General features: G+C 53.4%; 1 protein-coding gene across 1 annotated transcript; it reads right to left on the bottom strand.

The window, feature by feature from the left end:
* Positions 1 to 2209: 2209 nt before the first annotated feature.
* Positions 2210 to 18674, bottom strand: DUSP4 (dual specificity phosphatase 4). Its single transcript, XM_024765074.1, has 5 exons — positions 18539 to 18674; positions 17834 to 18334; positions 7993 to 8138; positions 6834 to 7053; positions 2210 to 6158 (listed from the first exon to the last, which is right to left on the bottom strand). The coding sequence occupies exons 2-5, from the start codon at positions 18270 to 18272 to the stop codon at positions 5773 to 5775; spliced, it is 1191 nt and encodes a 396-aa protein (XP_024620842.1). The 5' UTR covers positions 18273 to 18334; positions 18539 to 18674; the 3' UTR covers positions 2210 to 5772.
* Positions 18675 to 19127: the final 453 nt, after the last annotated feature.

The following is a 19127-nucleotide window of genomic DNA, read 5'->3' as shown; positions in this document are numbered from 1 at the left end:
TTGGGGGGGTGGGTATGCGGGCCTCTCACTGTTGTGGCCTCTCCCGTTGCGGAGCACAGGCTCCGGACGCGCAGGCTCAGTGGCCATGGCTCACAGGCCCAGCCGCTCCGCGGCATGTGGGATCCTCCCGGACCGGGGCACGAACCCGCGTCCCCTGCATCGGCAGGCGGACTCTCAACCACTGTGCCACCAGGGAAGCCCACTACGATGAATTTTTGACATTCCTTCCATCCAGAGGCAGGGTTTGGCTCGCCTCCCCTTGAACCTGAGCAGGCTTGAAACTGCTACAACTGATAGAGTTGAGAGGAAGTGATGCTCTGTGACTTCTGAAACCAGACCCTAGAAGGGGGTGGAGCGTCCACCTTGCTGGCTGGAATACTCGCTGGAGTTCTCATCCGTCTTGTATGGACTCTGACTGCTCGACTGGAGAGGGTGCATGTAGGCGCTCAAAGCGACAGTCACAACTGAATTGTGAGTCTGTGAGTCGACAGCCAGATCAGCTGCCAGTCCTGTGAATGAGCCGTTTGGATGGTCAGCCTGGCCGAACCCCCAGGTGACAGCAGCCCAGCCAACAGTGGCCGCAGGAGAGACCCCAGTGAGAACCACCCAGCAGAGCCTTTCCCGGCTTTCTAATCTCCAAATTTCTGAGCAAAGGAAAATGGTTGTTGGTATACACAACTAAGTCCTTGGGCAAGTTGCTACAGAAATAGTGATGTGATCAGAATAATTACGGGCTGCGGGTTGTTATAACGGCAGGGGATTGAAGGGAAGGGAGACGCTAGAGGTCAAGCCTGTATCAGGCAGTCCTGAAACCAGCTGTAAGTCAGAATCTCTTGGGGGGGAGTTTGTGTAGTCTCTGACTCAATGTCTTAGATGAGCCCAAGAATCTCTATTTTTAAAATAATCTCCTATAAAAAAATTAAAACTATTTTTATCACAATAGTGATAGATGCCCAGTACAAAAGGATATAAATCTTACCCCCCAACCTTGTGACTCTCCCTTTTCTTTTTTTGAATTTTCCTGCATATTTGTTTCTTCAGGTGAAATCAGGATCATTTTGCCATGTTCCTCCCAAATCCTGTTGGTGTTTTGATTGAGATGATATTAAATGCATAGGCTAATTTATGGAGAAATAAAATATTTTCAATACTGAGTCTTTTCATCCAAGAACACAGTATGTCTTTCAGATTTTTTCAGATGTTCTTCTATGCCCCTTGGTAGTGCTTTACCATGTCCATCAGCTAGGTCTTGCCTATCTCTGGTAAAGTTTACTGTAGGCAGTTTATCTTTAAGCTGATATTGTAAATGGGATCTACTACTTCTATTTTATTTTTAATTGATATTTTCATATAGGAAAGCTATTGATTTTTTCATGTTCATTTTGCAATCAACCACTAGCTGATTTCTCTCATTTCTGATAGTTTTTCAGTTGATTCCCTGGTGTTTTTCAGATACATATCATCCGCAGATAATTTGGGCTCACACTTTCCAAACTGTATACCTCATTTCTTTCCCTTGCTAATTGCATTGGCCAGTGCTTCTAAAATAATGTTAAATAACAATGACACAGTGGACATACATGTTTACTAATATGATTTTGGTTTACAATTTGGGAAATTTGTACCAATGGAATCTGATAGAAGCAACGCCCAGATCAGCATTGGGGAACCACTGACATATCATCTTCATCCATGTATTTCTTCTGTCTGGAAGCATATTGCTATTTCCATGCTACAGGGTATGAGAGAACATGAGGTCCGTAAAACTTCCTAAGATTCTGTGAGCCAGGATGGACCCCCTTGTTATTGATGGGGAAGGGTGTGGTAACTCCTTGTATAGTCTTTGGTTATAGCCCTAGTCACTTGTGCTTTAGGCTGTTTAAGATTGACTTCTCCCACCTGGGAACCATCCTTATCACTCCATCCTGTACTTGGCACAAAGGAGACTCTCAGATGAAGGACATCTGTCTCTTATCCTTCACTTCGTCCTGTCTCTCTGACTAGAGAAATCAGGTTCTTGAGATTCCTATCTGCCTTCTCCTGTCACCTTCCTTGAGTGGTGTTTAGGGAGCTCACAGATCTGACCAGCCTGTCTCCACGGGAGACGGTACACAGCGCACAAGATTATCAAATGACCCAGATCTTCCAAGCCATGATAGCAGCACAGTTTTTCAGGAAAGGATAAACCAAGCCAGAGGTGGTTGAAAATGTATTTATTTTTCTTCAAATGATCTTTTTTTCAAGCAATAAATAAAAACTGACATGTTTGACTTATCTAAAAAACAAAACCAAACAAAAAATCCCCTAGACTATATACATCCTACAGAAAAACAAGCATATCAAATGTAGAAATGACATCACTCTGAAAGATGGGGCTATTTACAGAAGTTACAAGTATTGCATTGCTCTGTCTTGAAGAAGCCTCTTTCTCCTAGGACTCATAAACTCTAAGGGAGGGCAGGGTCCTCTTCAAAGAGGTGGCACTCTCCATCCTTCTCGACAGACAGGGGAACTTTCAGGGAAGAACATCGACATCCAGACACTGTATTCGGTTTCCTAACAAGGCTCCGCACATCAGCTGGCTTTCAAGGGGCCTGAAAGGGCCCCTCGTTCAGGAGGTCACGTGGCCCCTGAGCTCCTGACAGAAACCATCTTGCCCCTCAGCAGAGCTGAGGGGACTGACCATGAGACCACACTGAACTAGTGACAAACCCCTGGCTGTGGCTTCTGCCAGACAAGCCAGCTCCGTGTTATCAAGACCCAGGCTCCAAGAGCACCTTGCCATCCAGAAAGTAGCTTCCCAAACTTGGTTACACACGGAAAGCACCTGGGGAGCTTTGAAACCTACTGATGCCTGGGTCCCTCCTCCAGAAATCCTGCTGTACTTGGTCTGGGATCGCCCGGTAGCAGGGTTTCAAAGCTCCCCAGCTGAGGCTGACGGGCAGCCAGGGCGAACCACCACTTTACCAACTAAAGGCTTGGCGGCCCCTCCAATCTCACAGCCCCTTCCCCTCACATTTGAATCACCCGTCCCACCTCCCTCTGCCCATCTTCCCGTGGATTCTACATTTTTTCTCATGGCTTCCCAACCTTTTGGGTAACTCTCTGGAATCGGGCTAGGATGGGTAACTGAGGAAAATGGTCTCAGGAGGCCACGACTGAGGCTGGGAGCTCCCGGCCACCGGCTCACAGGCGGCTTCAGCCGAATACTGCTCGGGGGAAGCTCCACGAACACACTTGGGTCACACAGAGATGCCGGGAGGGAACCGGCAGCATTCTCCAGTCTCTACGGAAGATCCAGAGTGCCTACTGCCTTTGTCAATGGCACAGTTGATCTTCGGTGTAAGTGGCAATGCTTTCCACCCATGACACATGTTTCGCGTCACCAGAAATCACTCCATGGGGAGACACCTGTTGAAACCCACTGGCCATTTGGACAGACCCTGCGGTGCTGTCTTCATTACAGCTATTCCAAGTCATCAAAGAGGCTTCTGATGGGGGAATAGTGACCCAAGTCCCTGTTTCCAATCAAGCCAATTTCCTATTTGATTTCTAAGAGTTTTGGGGCTGCTATTGGGTACAAAGAAAATGGCTTTATAAATAGTGGTTTGACACTGTGACAGAAGACTTGAATTGAAAAGCAGGGAAAAGACCTGTCTGGCGCAGGTCCTGGGTTCCGACCGTGTGGTTGGGATCCAGTCTGGGAAAGCAGGATACACAAGTTTTGGCCAATGTACACTCATTCTGTAAAAAGCTACTTTCCCTCCTCTCTCAAGCAGTCCCTCCTGCAGGCCTATCTGCATGTGGGAACCCACGCTTTTTCAGACAGGGCTTGGGAAAGGCAGGACAAATGATGCCAACACAGGCTCATGTTTGTGGAAGGAAATGTAAGGAACCTGGTCCTGTCTGGGATGTGGGGCTAAGAAGGAGCATTCCAACACTATTCCAACCTTGAGGCTTGAAGTTATCTATGGGTGAGCAGGAATGTGCATCACTTAGATCCTCAGAAGACTAAAAAGAACCCAAAAAACAAAACCAAAAAGCATGCTCTCGCTTCTAGACAAGTTTGGAATTACCTCTAACCTGGTACTGGGTAACAACACTGTTCCACGATACTACAAATTAAATAACACGTGGTTTGTCCCGTCCTCCCTCCCCCCAAGCCCAACCCATCTCCTTCTTTCTCCAAAAGCCATTCCTCCATCTGGAAAGGGCCCTGAAAATGGCACTATCCCAAGAAAGGATTCTAAGATGGCACACAAGTGCCCTGGATGCCTGTCACAGAAGCCAAGCAGCCAGCTCCCCCACAGAGTCTGCCCGACTCTTCACTCACTCTCTCTTGCTGTCCTAGACTTCCAAGGGACCTGAAATGGGGTGTCCACTCCCTTCTTTTTATTCACCTATTCACTTTAAAAATATTCACCGACACCACGAATTTTAAGAACCCAAGAATTTGTTGGTGTACTTCATTCCAAGCAAACCCCCTAAAATTAAAAACTCTTGATTTATGTAAAAGAGAAAAAAGATGGTGCTTCCACTTCCAAAAGGATCCATTTCGGGTCTATCTCTCTTAGCTGGGTTCCCCCAATGGCCTTGCCAAATGATTCACTGCAGGAAAAGCTGAATTGCGCCCAATTTTTTTTATGAGCACCTTATATGATATGGCATTTATCACAGATGATATACAAGTTCTCAGGCAGGTCTATGAGAAAAATGCTTCCACCGCCACAGTGAGTTATTGATCACCAGAAACGGTTGTATTGTTGTGGTTTCAAATCGCTTCAGTGGCCCATGTGCCCAAGAACCAAGTGCGCTCCACGCTCCGTATTCGCGGATGCAGTATGCGCGGACGCAGTATCCGCGGATGCAAGAATCAGCGGATTTACGCATCCACGGATTTGGGTATCCGCGATGGAGGGAAGGGGTGCTGGAACCAATCCCCGGCAGATACCGAGGGAGGCTGTAATGAAAAAGTAGTCCCTTCCTTTCTTCCTCCTCCCACCCCACCCTGACTCCTTCTCAGCGGTAACAAACGCAAGCTGATCATGCGAACTTGTACACACCACTTACTTCCTAACTGCTTTGACGTCTGCATGCTATTGTGCTCTGCTGATCCACGTTAACATAAATATATTCTAAATTCACCATCACTAGACTCTTTGTACTTACATACTCTGAGGAAATTCTTAATAAATACTTTTATTTATTATTAAGCATAATTATTCACCTGTTGGTGGTGACTTAGAAAGGAAAACCATTTCCTAAAAGATTTCTTTAAAAAAAAAAAAAATCCTGTAACTACAACAACAACAAAAGGACCGAGCACACAGAACCAGGCACTTCTGGCGAACCTGTTTTTATCTTGTCCCTTTCCCTCCCCTCCCTCCCTTCCCCTCCCCCTCAACAGAACTGGGTGGGCACATTTGCCAGGATCTGCGGGTTTCCTAACTTCAAGCCTTACTGCTGAAAAAAATGAGGTAAGAAATTCCTATCTGAAAAGTAAAACTGACGCACAAACCAAAACCCAGGTCTTCCCTGCCTGCCGAGGAAGACATTATTGCTCTAAGTTGGAGCGTTGTGTTTGTTTGCGTTAAATATGTATTCGAAGTCCTTATTGCCATTCTAGCTGGCCCCCCCGGTTGGCCAAAGAGAGATGGATGGAAGGAGCTCTGTCGCCCCCTGCGGGCCAGTCCCGACCTGCTGCCTGCACAGGGCGCCACCCAACCCGTGCTGAGAGCCTATGGGTGTAGGGGAGGGAGGATTCGAGAGGCTCTAACAGCTGGGGGAGGTGGTGATGGGGCTGTGCAGATAGGGCAGGCTGCTGGGCGCCGGGTGCCCCCCGACGGAGACCGGGAAGCTGAAGACGAACTGCGACGTAGGGGTGGGAGTGGCCTTGCCCCGCTCGCGCAGCGGCCCCGACGGGCTGGCGGCCTCCACCGCGCAGGACGTGGCCAGCACCTGCGACTCGAACTGCAGCAGCTGCCCCATGAAGCTGAAGTTGGGCGAGATGATGCTCCGCCGCTGCTTCACGAACTCGAAGGCCTCCTCGAGCCTCACGCGCTTCTTCATCATCAGGTAGGCCAGGCAGATGGTGGCCGAGCGCGAGATGCCGGCCTGGCAGTGCACCAGCACGCGCCCGCGGCAGTCCTTCACCGCATCTGGGGCAGAGAGCGGCGCACCGTTAGCGGCGCCCAGGTCCCCATCGTTCCCGGAAGGCGGCTGCAGGCGGCCTCAGCCGGGACGAGGGTGCGGGGAGGACTGGAGAAGAGGGGGGCCTGCGGCTGAACCCCTGAAGGAACAGCGCCTCCCAGGCTGAGGCCGCACAGGGAGGAAACCCACGGGGGGAGGGCCTCTAGAGTTCCACCCCCGCTAGAGTATTTCGGAGAATTACGCAAACAAATGTACTACGCTTAGGAAATACGCCAGCTGAAGCTGGAGCAATCCCCGCACACACGGCAGGGTTTTCATTTGCAGGAACAAAAACAATGACCCAATCCTCCCTTTGTCTCCCTCCCCATCCCCAGAGTCTTATCCTCTCGGCACCTGGGGACATCCAAGGAAAAGGTCCTTGACTCTGTAAGCTAACAGCACCTGCTGTTTGCCTAGGTCCGTCAGACTATCCAGGGCCTGCACAACACCCCACGGGCAAGCCTTCCTACTGAGGAAGAGGGGAAACAGGCAGCCCCCCGCCCCCGGATATGGCCCTTCCTAAGTCCCTCCTTCCACACACCAGCTACACGTGGTTCCCTCTTCCCTCCCGTCCTCCCTCCGCCAGACCTGGGCCCAGCACCCTGGCCTGGGAGGACCCAGCACCCTGGCCGGAGCCAGCCTACCGATGTACTCGATGGCCACCATGAACCAGGAGCTGATGTCGGCCTTGTGGCTGTCCTCCACCGGGATGCACTTGTACTGGTAATGTCCTTCAAAGTGGTTCGGGCAGTCAGAGGAGACGTTCAGCAAGGCTGTGATCCCCAGGGCGTCCAGCATGTCTCGCCGGGCTGCGTGATAGGCGCTGCCGAGGTAGAGGAAGGGAAGGATCTCCACGGGACCCCCCTGCACCAGAGAGGGAAAACAAAGCGCCCCCCGCCCCCCACCGGCAAACGTCGTTAAGTGAAAGGCAACTGGGCAGGGGGCTGGGACGTGTGGGGTGGGGAGAGGGAAGCCAGTCTCAGGTGGGCTTTCACGGGCCCTGGGGACACAGCCCATGGACCCGGCCCCTCCAGGTTTCCCGTGTGCCGCTCGGGCCCCGGCAGGGAGCGATGGGCTCTGGCCTTTCTGCTCTGCTCTACTCTGGGCCCCACCTGCTGGTTCAGGCAGACCACTTCCGCCGTGACAGATGAAGCTGGCCGTGCCCCACTGTTTGTGACGCGAAGAGCTTACACCCGCTACCACAGAGGTACGCGGCTTAGGCACTTATTCGGCTGGATACGCCTTCACTTGGCAGACGAAAAGCAGACACCATGTCCACCTCACACACAAGAGGAGGCATCCTGGCAAAATGAGGTAACGCTGGCTTCACTAATGACACTTTTCTGAGTCAGATCAACACGAGTGATCTCGGATTTGGGGAGCAGAGTTGCTGGACCCCACAAATTCACTCCATTTCCATCTAAAGGAAAGGGCTGGAAGAGGTGGGCTTGTATGAAATGTAGTGGCATAAGCTGGTTTTCTTGGGAGAAGGGTTGGTTGATCATTTATGTCCATTTAGCATTTACAATTAACTTGTATGGGGGGCGGACAGCCGAACTGTTTTGAATCGGGCAGTCCACATGCTTCTGGCCTCCTTCCTTGCTTGTCTGCACAGAACTCTAGAGGCTAAGTCAGGGACATATGTGTTTATATTCTTTTCTTAGGTGAGGGTAATAAGAGAGGGAAGGGGAAGACTTCCAAGGAATAGTGGACTCCACATAACATCACACCCCGATACTCAACACATTCTCCCCACATTGAGGCACTGCGTCCAAAGCCTTTGACAAGCAGTCCTCTTCGCACCTGGTCGTGCAGTGGGGTGCCGCAGGAGCTGCAGCCCAGGTCCAAGGACTCGGCCGTGCTTGGGGGCACAGCAGGTGGGATGGCGGCCAGGGCCTTGGTTTTGGAACAGAATTCCGGGTACTCGGAGGAAAACCTCTCATAGCCACCTGTAAAGTAGAAAGATATTCAGGTTAATGGGGTCGCTGAGCCAGCAGGAAACCACAAAGAACTTGAATCCTACCTGATGGGGGAGAGCTGTTGGAAAGCTGCGGCTGGTTGTACCTACATTTGACACTGGGTGGCGCTGTGGGCCCAGAGAGAATGGCTATGGAGCCCTTTTTCCCCGGGATGCAGAGATTACATTCGGCCAAGACTGCATCCTGAAAGCGGGAATGAAAGCTTTAGGGACAAGACTTCGGATTGGGATGCAGATACACAAAGGAGGATGTGCAGGGGAGATGAAGAAGGGATAATTTCTTTACAGTGATGACAAAGAAAGAGGGAATAGCCACTGGGGGTTTCCATGAGCACTTCAGCTGGCCCCTGGGCCCTACAAAAATGTCTGTCATCCCCCAACTACAGGCCTTCTTTTAGAGAGGTTCTCCAATGTGGGAGAGAATAAAAAACTATTACCCTGGCATCGGCCCTTCTGGATCTCAGCAACAGAACAGATGCCAATTGCACGGCCCCATGAACAGCTGTTCCATGGACATGGGGCCAAAATGAGAGCAAACGGGCTTAAATCTAAATAAATCCCTCTTGCTACATACAGGTTTGGGGCAAGGGAGGATTTCCTGACCTGAGAGTTGCTAAGCCCTGGAATGGTTCTCTGTGGGGTCGTCTTCCAGGGAAGGAAGGTCGTTTAAGTAAAAAGAGAGAAACGGCCAACTTCTCTGCAATAGTGTCAGTGCCATTCAGGAAAGGGCTGGCCGGGCGGACGTGGGCAGAGATGCGGGCAGAGATTCAGGTAGAGGCAGGCAGTGAAACACACCAAGAAGAGAGACATTCAACCTGTATCTCTGATTTTCTTGTGATCTCTGGGACTTCCCTTTGCGGGACACTTACCATCTATTGTCAAGGTTTGGCCCTGCTTGTATTTTTATTTTTGCAGTTTCTGTTGGACCAAAAATGGATTATAAATGAATTCAGTAGGGTCTGCGGGTTCTGGAACCACCACTCAACTGATGGTCACGTAGGCAGCTAGCCCGTTACGTCTTTATGACTAAGTGAGAGGGTGGGTGCCACTGTTCTCGATCACCACTGTGCAAAGCAATTTTCCAACATGTGACGGTTAGTCAATTACTTGCCCTGAATCCCAACCCTAGAAACTTCCGCTTTGGAGAGGAAAGAAAATTATGTTTGCCACATCATTAAGGCTTCCAGAAACAGGGCAGACATTTTTTCCTCTCTGACTGGAGGCCTCCTATTTCCCCCACTCCCTCCCTCAGGCTATAAATGGATATTTCTCTGGTCCCAGGCCCTGGCTCCCGCTGAGTCATAATGACCAGCCTCCCTGGAGGGAAAACCTGCTAGAGGGGCCAGTACTGCCCGCCTTCAGATGTGCTGGTGGCCTCAGTGGACTTTTCATTGCAGGAGCGGCCTCCCTCCTGTTATCACCCCCATCTGTCCCCTTGCCCTATAAAGCTGTAAACACCGCTGCCCCAAGTGCGGTGTGTGCGGGAAGAAAAGCCAGCAAGTGCCTCTAGCTGAAGTCCCTGGGATGGGAGACTTCGGGAGATGCTGCCCTTTGGAGAAAGCGGAAGGAGAAATGGGTCACTCAACCAACGGAGGTTGATCATCTATATGAAAAGCCATCACTTGGTATTCTAGAGACTTCTACAGGATTTGAAAATTTTTTTTTTTTTTGCATTATGCGGGCCTCTCACTGTTGTGGCCTCTCCCATTGCGGAGCACAGGCTCCAGACGTGCAGGCTCAGCGGCCATGGCTCATGGGCCCAGCCGCTCCATGCCATGTGGGATCTTCCTGGACCGGGGCACGAACCCGTGTCCCCTGCATCGGCAGGCGGACTCTCAACCACTGTGCCACCAGGGAAGCCCAGGATTTGAAATTTTTTAAGCAAGATGATCCGTGTCTTTATTACATACTTTGAGCTAGTAAAATACATTTTTTTCAAAGAGATGCAAGGCATGAGTGGTGCCCTCCAAAAGCTCATCAGCTAGACAGGCAGGCCAACAGTCACAGGAGGGCCAGGGCCCGGCTCCAAGGTCACGGAGGAAGAGCAGGCCTGAGGGCAGCAGGAGCTAAGGAACCTCAGAGTGGTGGGAAGAATGTTCTCGCTGCTGAGAAGGTACACGACAGGGCACCAGACTGAAGTCCTGAAGAGCCTCGCCTCTGCAGTCAGACTCACAGGTCTGGGTTGAATCATCGGCTGTGCAGCCTTGGGGCCGTCAATGAACCTCTCTGAGCCTCCTCCTCATCTGTAAAATGTGATGAAGCTTCCAAGGCCAGGAGTCTCCTGTGAGGGCTGACTGGAACGGCCAATGCACTGCACCGGGCCTCGGGGAGAAACTCAATGAAGGTTTTCTTTTTTGGTACCTACAGGTGACTTTGGCTTTCCTGGCAACTTCTCAGACCCTGGACAGCCTTCTCCTCCTGGGCTTTACTTATTTTTTCCAGTAAGCATCTTGAGAGCTGGTAATTAAGACAGCAGAAGAACAGGTGCTGGGCACTTCCTGAGCCCTGAGTGCCCTGCCCAGTCAGGGACATCTGCTACCTCCCAGGGTCAACCATCAATCAATCCGGGGCAGGGAGGGCCCAGCAGAACCCTCGGAGGGCTCCGAGCCTGCGGCTGACCCTGGGGGTGTGGTGTGCAGGGGAGGGTGCAGGTGGCCCAGAGGCCAGACCCGGCCTGAGGGGGGCTGTCTGTCGTCACCCCTAGGCTGCTCATAACAGGACAGAGAGACAGCAACGGTCAGGAAAAGGCACCATTACAACAAAGTGGGAAAACACGATTACTGAAAAGTCTGTTCCCTCTGGGGGGTTTTCAGAGAACAGGCAGAAAGGAACCAAGTGAAGAAGCAGATTTGTTCAAGGGACAGGAACAAGGTGAGGGCTGCGTCCCTCGGTGGCAGCAGTGGAAAGGTTTTCCCTCCTGAGCCGTTGCTAGCTTTGGGGGTGGTCTGTGGCTGGTAGTTACAAGGAACATCACCAAAGGATCTCCTTCTGGGGCCGAGGTGCTGCACTCAGCTGCACTCAGGCCAGGCCCTTGGATGAGCTGAACGTGCCCTGGTGGGCCTGGAGCTCGCAGGCGAGGCAGTGCAGACACAGGAGTGCAGGTCAGGGGCCATTAAGTCCACACCCCACTCACAAGGCCACACGCCAGGAAGCCACCTCCAGGTATCCCATGCGTGTTCATAAAAATGACAGACCCTCTTAAAAGGAAGTGTTCATTATGTGTCAGGCTCTTCCCACACAGGTATCCAACCAGTAGCCCTAGAGGAAGGCGTGACAAGCCCCAGTTTTACAGAAGAGGAAACGGAGGTTCAGGGCAGCCCCCAGGTAAGGGCGGGACCAGCATTCAGTCCACAGAAGGGGCCTGAAAGCCCCTTTGAAGCTGGCCGTCAGGAGCCCACCCTGCTGCTTGCCCACCGCTGCCTCCCCGGTGGGCCTTCTCTAGGGGCCTTGCCTGCTGGGTTCATCACGCGAAGAAAGAGTTTTCACGCAGAAACAGAAGGGATGTGAACAGAGCACTGCTGACACTTCACCAAAGTGCTTCTTTCCGGTGCTTTTCCAGGTAGTCATGGAGGAGTCGTGACCAGCGTTTTTCTATTTCACGAAATAGAATAGAAGCTCCTTGAATGCGCTGCATTTACAGAGCGTGTAATTTCATGGCATTGTGCTTTCAGAGTGACGGTCCCCGTCACAGGGACTTCAGCTAAAGCCACTTGCTGGCTCTTCTTCCCCCACACACCACCTTGACTCCAGCCCGAGTGTGGCATTAGCCCCGTCAGTGTGGGGCTACAGACACCTGGCCAGGTGATGAGCTTACTGGAGGGTACCACTCACGTCTTACATCTCTTGGGAAAAAATGTATTTTAAGAGCTCAAATTACGTAATAAGCACACGGATCATTTCACTTCAAAAAAAATTTCAAATCATCTCGAAGAATATAGAGTAGCTCTATACTGGGTCGTGGCAGAAATGAAACTGAATTTCTTAGGGTGGGTGGGATTGAAGAAGACTGCCCCCAGCCCCCTCTCCTCTGTGCCTCCCTTCCCAGCCCACATCTGTGCAGGTACCAGAGCCTCGGCCCTTCCAGTAAGAGCTAGGTTTAGATCTCCAAGTTTTATCCAAAACTCATGAGAGGGAAAGCTTATTGCCACTGTAGACCCGGAGGGGGGCGCTCTACCCCGTGACCCCTGCAGATGTGCAGGGTAGACAAAGCAGACAGGTGTGGACGCGTCCCAGCTCCGACTGTGGAAGCCCAGCTAACACATTCCCTCTAAGTCCTGTTTTCCACCCTCAAAATGTAAGGATTCCAGACCATATCATCTCTAAGTTCCAACATTCTGTGATCCTGAACATTCACAAACTACTCATTTGCAAACTACAAACCGACAGCAGGTGCCTCAAGACCTATATTTCCATCTTCTGAACACATTTTCACAGCACAAACGCCAATGAATTCCCACCTGGTTTTCTCCTACGTCCTATTGCATGTAATTCTGTAACAGGCATGCTGACTAATTTTGACCCGTTTTTCTCATGTTCTTATTTAACAATATACCTTCTAGTCTTAAAGCTCTCATTTTCTCAACTTCATTTTAAAATTTTAAAAAAAAAGGGGGGGGGGGGGGGGGGGGGGGGGGGAAAAAGGACTATAATTTTCCACTTGATTCCCCTGAGGAATAACTACATCTACAGTTCCATTCTGTGCTCCTTTCATCTTCTCACACAGAAACTGTAGCTTTGAAAACTGGCTGGCCTCCTGCTTATGCAGGGGTGGGAGTGAATGTGGGAGAAAGTCCTTGGGAAAGAAAGGGCAGGCTGGCGTAGTGCTGGTCGTCTCACCATAATAGGACTCTTAATGGGGTCTGTGATGGGAAAGACTGTCTCTTGGTGGTGACGATGGTCACGGATCTTAACGTGGCTGCCAGGTTTTCCCCGTGACCCTCTCCATGCTCAGAATATCACCCGTTCACAGACAGGGCTCATGGCCTCGCTCTCTTGGGACAGCTTATCAATACAAGGCAAATGTTGCCCAGCAGGCAAGTCTGGGGACATTCGAAGGTCCCTTGGCTTTGAGAACTTCCCTTGATGTGGGTGTTGACCTAGGAAGCACCCCTCTAAATGCTGAGCATTTCCAGTTTAGCTAAATGGGCTTCTCACCTTGGGGCTTGGTGTCAAGACCTTGGTCCCGGGCCAGCTGGGCTGACACCTGATGCCACACTCGGGCTGGACCTTGTTTGCAGCCCCTCCCAGAGTCCTTCTGTGCTATCTGCTCCGTTCAGCAAGCCGCCTTCCGCTGAGTCTACATTTCTTCCTCTCCAACTTCCTCTTTGTTAGATGGGAACTGCCTCCCAGCAAGGAAACCAGCTATCTGCTTTCAGATGTTCTGATTTTTTTCAAGGAATTTCTTGGCCCTTTAAAAAGGCCACCCTTTCTCCTCTCTGAGTTCTCTGTGCAGCCCACCTTGGTGGGGACAGCCCACCTTTCCTGTAAGCATCCAGGAGAAGCCCAAGGGAGCTGTGATAGGCTTACGGACAATCAGATTGCCACTCTCAATTTACACCTACACCCTGTCTTTAGTTGCTCTTGTTGGTTGGAAACATCCAGTTCAAATGATGCAAAGAGTAGTGAGTTTGCTTCATTCCTTACAATTCTTTAAGGCCTTCGACTAGGGGTTAGGAATTACCTTTAAGGCCTACTTTTTTTTTTTTTTGTATTTCTAACAATTCTTGGCTGTCATGGGCATTGTGTCCTGTTTGCAAGGAGAAAAGCCAGTCCTTTTGCCTTTGGGTGAAAGAGGTGTTCAACCTTAGCATCCCCCAGGACTCTGCTGTTTGATGCCACTGACATCCTGGAAACGAGGATGGGTAGGGCAAATGGACACAGAGAAAGAAAAGACAGAAGACAGTCACCCGAACCCCACCCATAGCATTCATTACGGGCCTTAGTGGCTGTTTTCACAGGAAGCATAATGTCAGGTCTGTATGATCAGGCCTGGGGACTACTGGGTAGGTGACTTCCAACCTGGAAGGAGAAGTTGGAGTATTTAGTTGATCTTCCCAGTTTCTCAAAACAGCTCCAGGACAGCTTTTAAATCAGAACTTGAATAAGAACTGACAAAGGTCATGGGCTGAGACGAATTTTAGATAGAAAGAAAAGTAAGATAATGTTTTTATACCTGACATCTTCTGCAAAACAGACTGATTGATTTGGAGACTGTGGGAGGTAAAGGAAGACTTCTGTTAGGGTAAGAAAATGCTCTTTTTGTCTTTCTCTATTGACCCAGGGTGGATGGGGTGGGAGCGATTGTCTAAAACCCTATTCCAAGGATCTATGAGGAGCGAGAAAGGGATTTCAAAGGAGACGTGTACTGTAATAAAATCTGAAATGCTAAACTTTCTAAACTGTCCCTAAAAATGTCTTACAGGATTTTAAATAAAATGAGCTTAAAAAAGTTTATCCCAATGGGAAGCTTTTACTAGCCTAAAGACCAGAAAATGTAGTGATTTGGGTTACTGCTTTTAGCAAACCTTGGGTAATATTAGGAAATGTAAAGGCCAGATAGTATTTCATTGATAGAAAGTAAAGTTTACTCTTAACTATGAATTCTTGCCTGTAGTATTAGTTATTAACTGCCTGCAATGAGTAACCAACTTCCTGCCCTCAAAGTGGCAGAAATGGGAAAATCGGCCTTTAAAAATGCAATTAATTGGTAGAATTAGATAGTCTGTGGCCCGGAAGGGTAATAGAGCTTCTGAAAATGCCCAGCTGTTTTTACTCTCCCTCCAGGACGGCAGACACCAACAATCAGTCTTCCATTGGCTTAATGTCTGACCACTTTTATTCCACACCCACCACTGCACATGAAATGAGACGCCCAGGAAGGCCCATTGGCTGCAAAATAAAGGAACAACTCCGGTGGGAAAAAAATTACCCAACCCCTAATCAGTTAAGGCATTTACTAAAGATAATCTAAGGGGCTTGTCTCCCCGTTTCCCTTTAGTTCCCCGTCCCCAGCTCCCCCCTGACCATGAGCCCACATTTCCTGCCATTCCACTTCTCCAAGGGATGGGAGTGCAGGAGGCATGGCTGTCCTCCCCCTGAGGCACGTTCCCGCAGCGCTGGGGGAGCAGACCACGCCCATTTCCTTCTGCCCTCATTAGGGATGCCTTTCCAGTAGAAGGCAAGGAGAAGAAACAAGACCTGTGTGGAGACCGCCTCTGCTTAGCACATAAATGAAAATACTCAAGTTGAATAGAATAGGACCCAGTTAACCTCAAAGAAGTTCTACCACCACTGCAGAACAAGCTGGAAGGAGCCCCCTCCGCAGCCCAAACTCTGTGAATTTTAGGCGGCTGCTTCCAAAGGCAGGCTCCCTTTGCTCAGAAAAACCCAGCTGAACCTCTCCTGGCTCCTCCCGGGGGGCCTGTTCCTGGAGAGAGAGAAGCTCGGTCCAGGCCTAGACACTTTCCGGCTCAGAGGATGCGGACTTTGAGAGGCAGCGGGCCGTCCTCCCTGCCCGCACCAGGTCAGACAACAGGAGGCAGTGCAGGCCTCGGGAGGAAACAGCCCTTAAAACACGCCTTTTCCGTGGGCCAGGCACCTCGCCAACCGCCAGGGGACTGTCGTTTTACCTTTTTACCCAAGGGCTGCCCGTCCAACGCAGCCTTCACATTAGCATCTGCCTTGCGCCGGGCGGCCGGTCCGCAGGGCGGCTCTCGGTACATACAGGTCTGGCTCCGGGGTCTCCCGGCGGAATTCGGGGGAACCAGGGAGGTGCCACGAGCCCGAGGCGGAAGCCTTAAAAATCTGTTTCCCCGGGAGCGGGGCCTAAGTGTCTGCGCGCCCGGAAACCCTAGGGCGGTCCTCTCCGGATTTCTTCCAGGAAGAAAAACAAAACAGAACGAACCCAGACCCCACGTGCGTCTGCCCTACCTCGAGAAGGGTCCTGTGTTCAGGGCCCGCGCAGGCAGGCGCGCGATTGGGCTCCAAATCAGGAGCGATCGAGGTCAACGCGGCACGGAGAACACCCCGTCCAGCCCCTGCCACTCGAAAGGACTTGGGTCCCAGAGACGTTTCTCTCCTCGTCCCCACGAGCGCCGGCACGCCGGCATCATGCAAGGGAGTGCAGGAGGCGTGCGTCAACAGCCCGGACCCCAGCCCGGCGCTCTACCCGGTCCGGGGCCGCGTGGCTCCCGACACAGCTCGGCGCCAGGGCAGGCGGGGGCCCCGGGCCCCCTGCGCCCAGCTCGCCGGGCTTAGCGGTCCTTCCGGTGCAGGGCTCTTCCTGGCACTTTCTCTTAAAGCACTGGGAGGAGAAAGGAGGAGCGTTTGGTTTAATGTGAGGTGCCAAAGGCCGCCCTCGTAGAGAAAGAAAAATCAGCAAAATCGCCTTAGTAGTTCAACCAAAGGTCAACAGCAGCATTTCCCCAGCAGCTGACAGGTCAAATGGCCAGGAAACAACTGCCGAGAACAAAGTCCCCCGCTGTTCACGGGGGCAAGCCTGGCCCGCCGGCACTGGGCAGTGTTGTGCTTTTTGGCAGGGGCGGCGGGGAGAGGTTTCCGCCGCGCCTCCCGCCCCATCTCCCTTCCTCTCCAGTGAGCGGGTCTAGAGAGGGCAGGGCAGGAGGGAGGGGGGCCAGGGGCGCCGACAGGGAAAGGGGTGGCTCTTTGATAGCCCGGGTCCGAAACGCCTCTGGACTTCGGAGGCCAAGACCCGCCGCGGGCGAAGGAACTCGCGGAATGCGGCGCGGGAGGAAGGGGCACTGCGCGGCCCCAAGGGGCCCCAAGCAACCCGCCAGCTCCCCGCCGCCCGCCGCCCGGCAGGTGCGGTCGGCGTCCCCGTCCCTCCAGGTACTTGGGTAGCCCTCGGCCCTTTCGGAGTTTCCGACTTGCACATTTGACAAGACCTCCCCTCCCCAAGAGTTCCGCACTTAAGCGCGCGCCGCCATCTGAGAGTCGAGTCTGAACAAAAGGTCGCACTTGTCGCAGTTTGAGGCCCCGTCCCGCCTTGCGTTCCCCAGATACTCGGACCTCCCGCCTCCCGCTCCGGAGCCTGGGGATGGCCCGAGGCGGGAGGGGTTGGCGATCCTCCAGGTGGAGCTCGGAGTTGGGCAGCAGGGGAGGAGAGAACAGATCGCTCCACATCAGGCCCGCAAGCCGATCTTCGTTTTTGCGTTTAGGAAGGGCTGGTTTCCCGCAGGGCCCATCCCATCCCCGCGCCCACCCTCCTTCACCCCCTGCCCCATGTCTCGGGATCTCTGGGTCGGACTCAGGGCGGGGCCCGGACACGCCAATCCAACAGGCCTAACCTCCCCACCGTGGCACTTGGGAGCACTTCCCTGGACTCGAAGGTGGGCAACGCAGCTGAGTCGCTTCGCCCGCAAGACCAGACCGTTAGTGGCTGTAAACAATCGCAGAATCGCCAGGAAAGGTCCGGAATTTCAGGTGACGGAGCCCTCACCGTCTCTGAGGACCTCAGGAGCTCGCGCTTGCACACAAACACAGAATCCTTGCACACTACGCGCACACACCAGTACGCACAAAGGAGTGTGCGGGGGGGATCCCGCAGCCACGAGTCCCTCCAGGCACTTCTTCTCCTGCCCACTAATGCTCAGGCCGCGGAGCCCCGCCGCATCGACCCTCCAGCTCGCGCCCGGCGCCGGCGTTTACCTTTGAGCAGGCAGATGTCCGTGCGCTCGGCGTTGCGTCGCAGCGCCTGCACCACCAGTGACACGGTGCTGTCCTCGCGGAGGCTCTCGGCGCGCGGGCTGCGCTCGTCGTAGACGATGACGGCTGAATAGAGGCCGGAGCGCAGGCGGGCGCGGACCTCCTCCTCCGCGGGCAGGATCTGCTCCAGGCTCACCGAGCCCTTGGCCCGCCGCCGCACGATGGTGTTGCAGCGCACGTTGACTGAGCCTCGAATGTAGCCGGCGCTGTGCGCCAGGAACGGTCGGCAGTCCAGCAGCAGGCACTTGCCGCCGCTCAGCAGCCCCAGGGCGCCGTGGCTGCCGCTGCCGCTGCCGCCCGCGCCGCCACCGTTCTCGTCCCGGTTCATCAGCCTTTTGAGCACGCTGCAGTCCATCTCCCGCAGCTCCTCCACCGTCACCATGGTCGCCAGGAACCGCGGCTGCTGGGCACGCGAGGAGGCGAAGGACGCCCGGGCCAGCTGGGCTGCAGGAAGGGGCGAGCGGGGGCTAAGGGAGGGCGCGGGCAGAAGTGGCCGCAAACTTGGCCCTTAGGGGCTCCCACGGCCGAACCTCTTCTCCCCGGTCCCCTTCCTCCCACAGCCTCGCAGTTACATAGCAGTCCGAGCGGCCTCGGGCGCCAGGCAGCACGGTGCCAAGGGGGAGGTGGCGGTGTGGGGAGTGTGTTTACGGGAGAGGACCAAGGGCTTCTTTCCGTTGTCGCCTCTATTGTATTTTGCCCGTTGTGCTGCTCTGGCCGCCGTTCCCCACGAACTGCCGGAGCTCCGCGGTCTGCCCCAGCCAGAGTTTCCTCTCCTCGGCTTATGGATTTATTAATGCTCCTCTGCTCTCCCCCGGGAGGGGGCAGATTCATTACTACCTCGCGAGGCCCCGCCTCTTTCCATTCTAGGTCGCGAGCCCTGCTCCGCCCCCCGCGCTCGCTCCCCGCCCCCTCGCGACTCCCCTCGCCCCGCTAGTCCCACCCCCTCCGCCCGCCCGGGCGCGTGAATGGAGTACCGGCCGCTAGCGCCCAGTCACGGGGACGCGACGTCACAAAGAGCGGAGTAAACAGGGCGCGCGGCTCTCGCCGCCAGGCCCATTCATAAAACCAAGACCTAGAGGATGAGGGAGGAGGCCTCCGACCCGCGGGCGAGCCGCAGCGCCCGGACTTCGTGAATGGAGCTTGGCGGCGCCTCTCCCCGGCCTCCGCGGCCCGCGTCCAGCCCTACCCGAGTCGCCGTGCAGCCATCGCACCCCGCCGCGGTAGTGGCGGCGGCGAC

This window comes from Neophocaena asiaeorientalis, unplaced genomic scaffold (genome assembly GCF_003031525.2).
Source record: "Neophocaena asiaeorientalis asiaeorientalis breed wild unplaced genomic scaffold, Neophocaena_asiaeorientalis_V1.1 scaffold14, whole genome shotgun sequence".
Classification (NCBI taxonomy): Eukaryota; Metazoa; Chordata; class Mammalia; order Artiodactyla; family Phocoenidae; genus Neophocaena; species Neophocaena asiaeorientalis.
The sequence above is the reverse complement of the archived record's forward strand: the minus strand, read 5'-3'. Positions and strand labels throughout refer to the sequence as shown.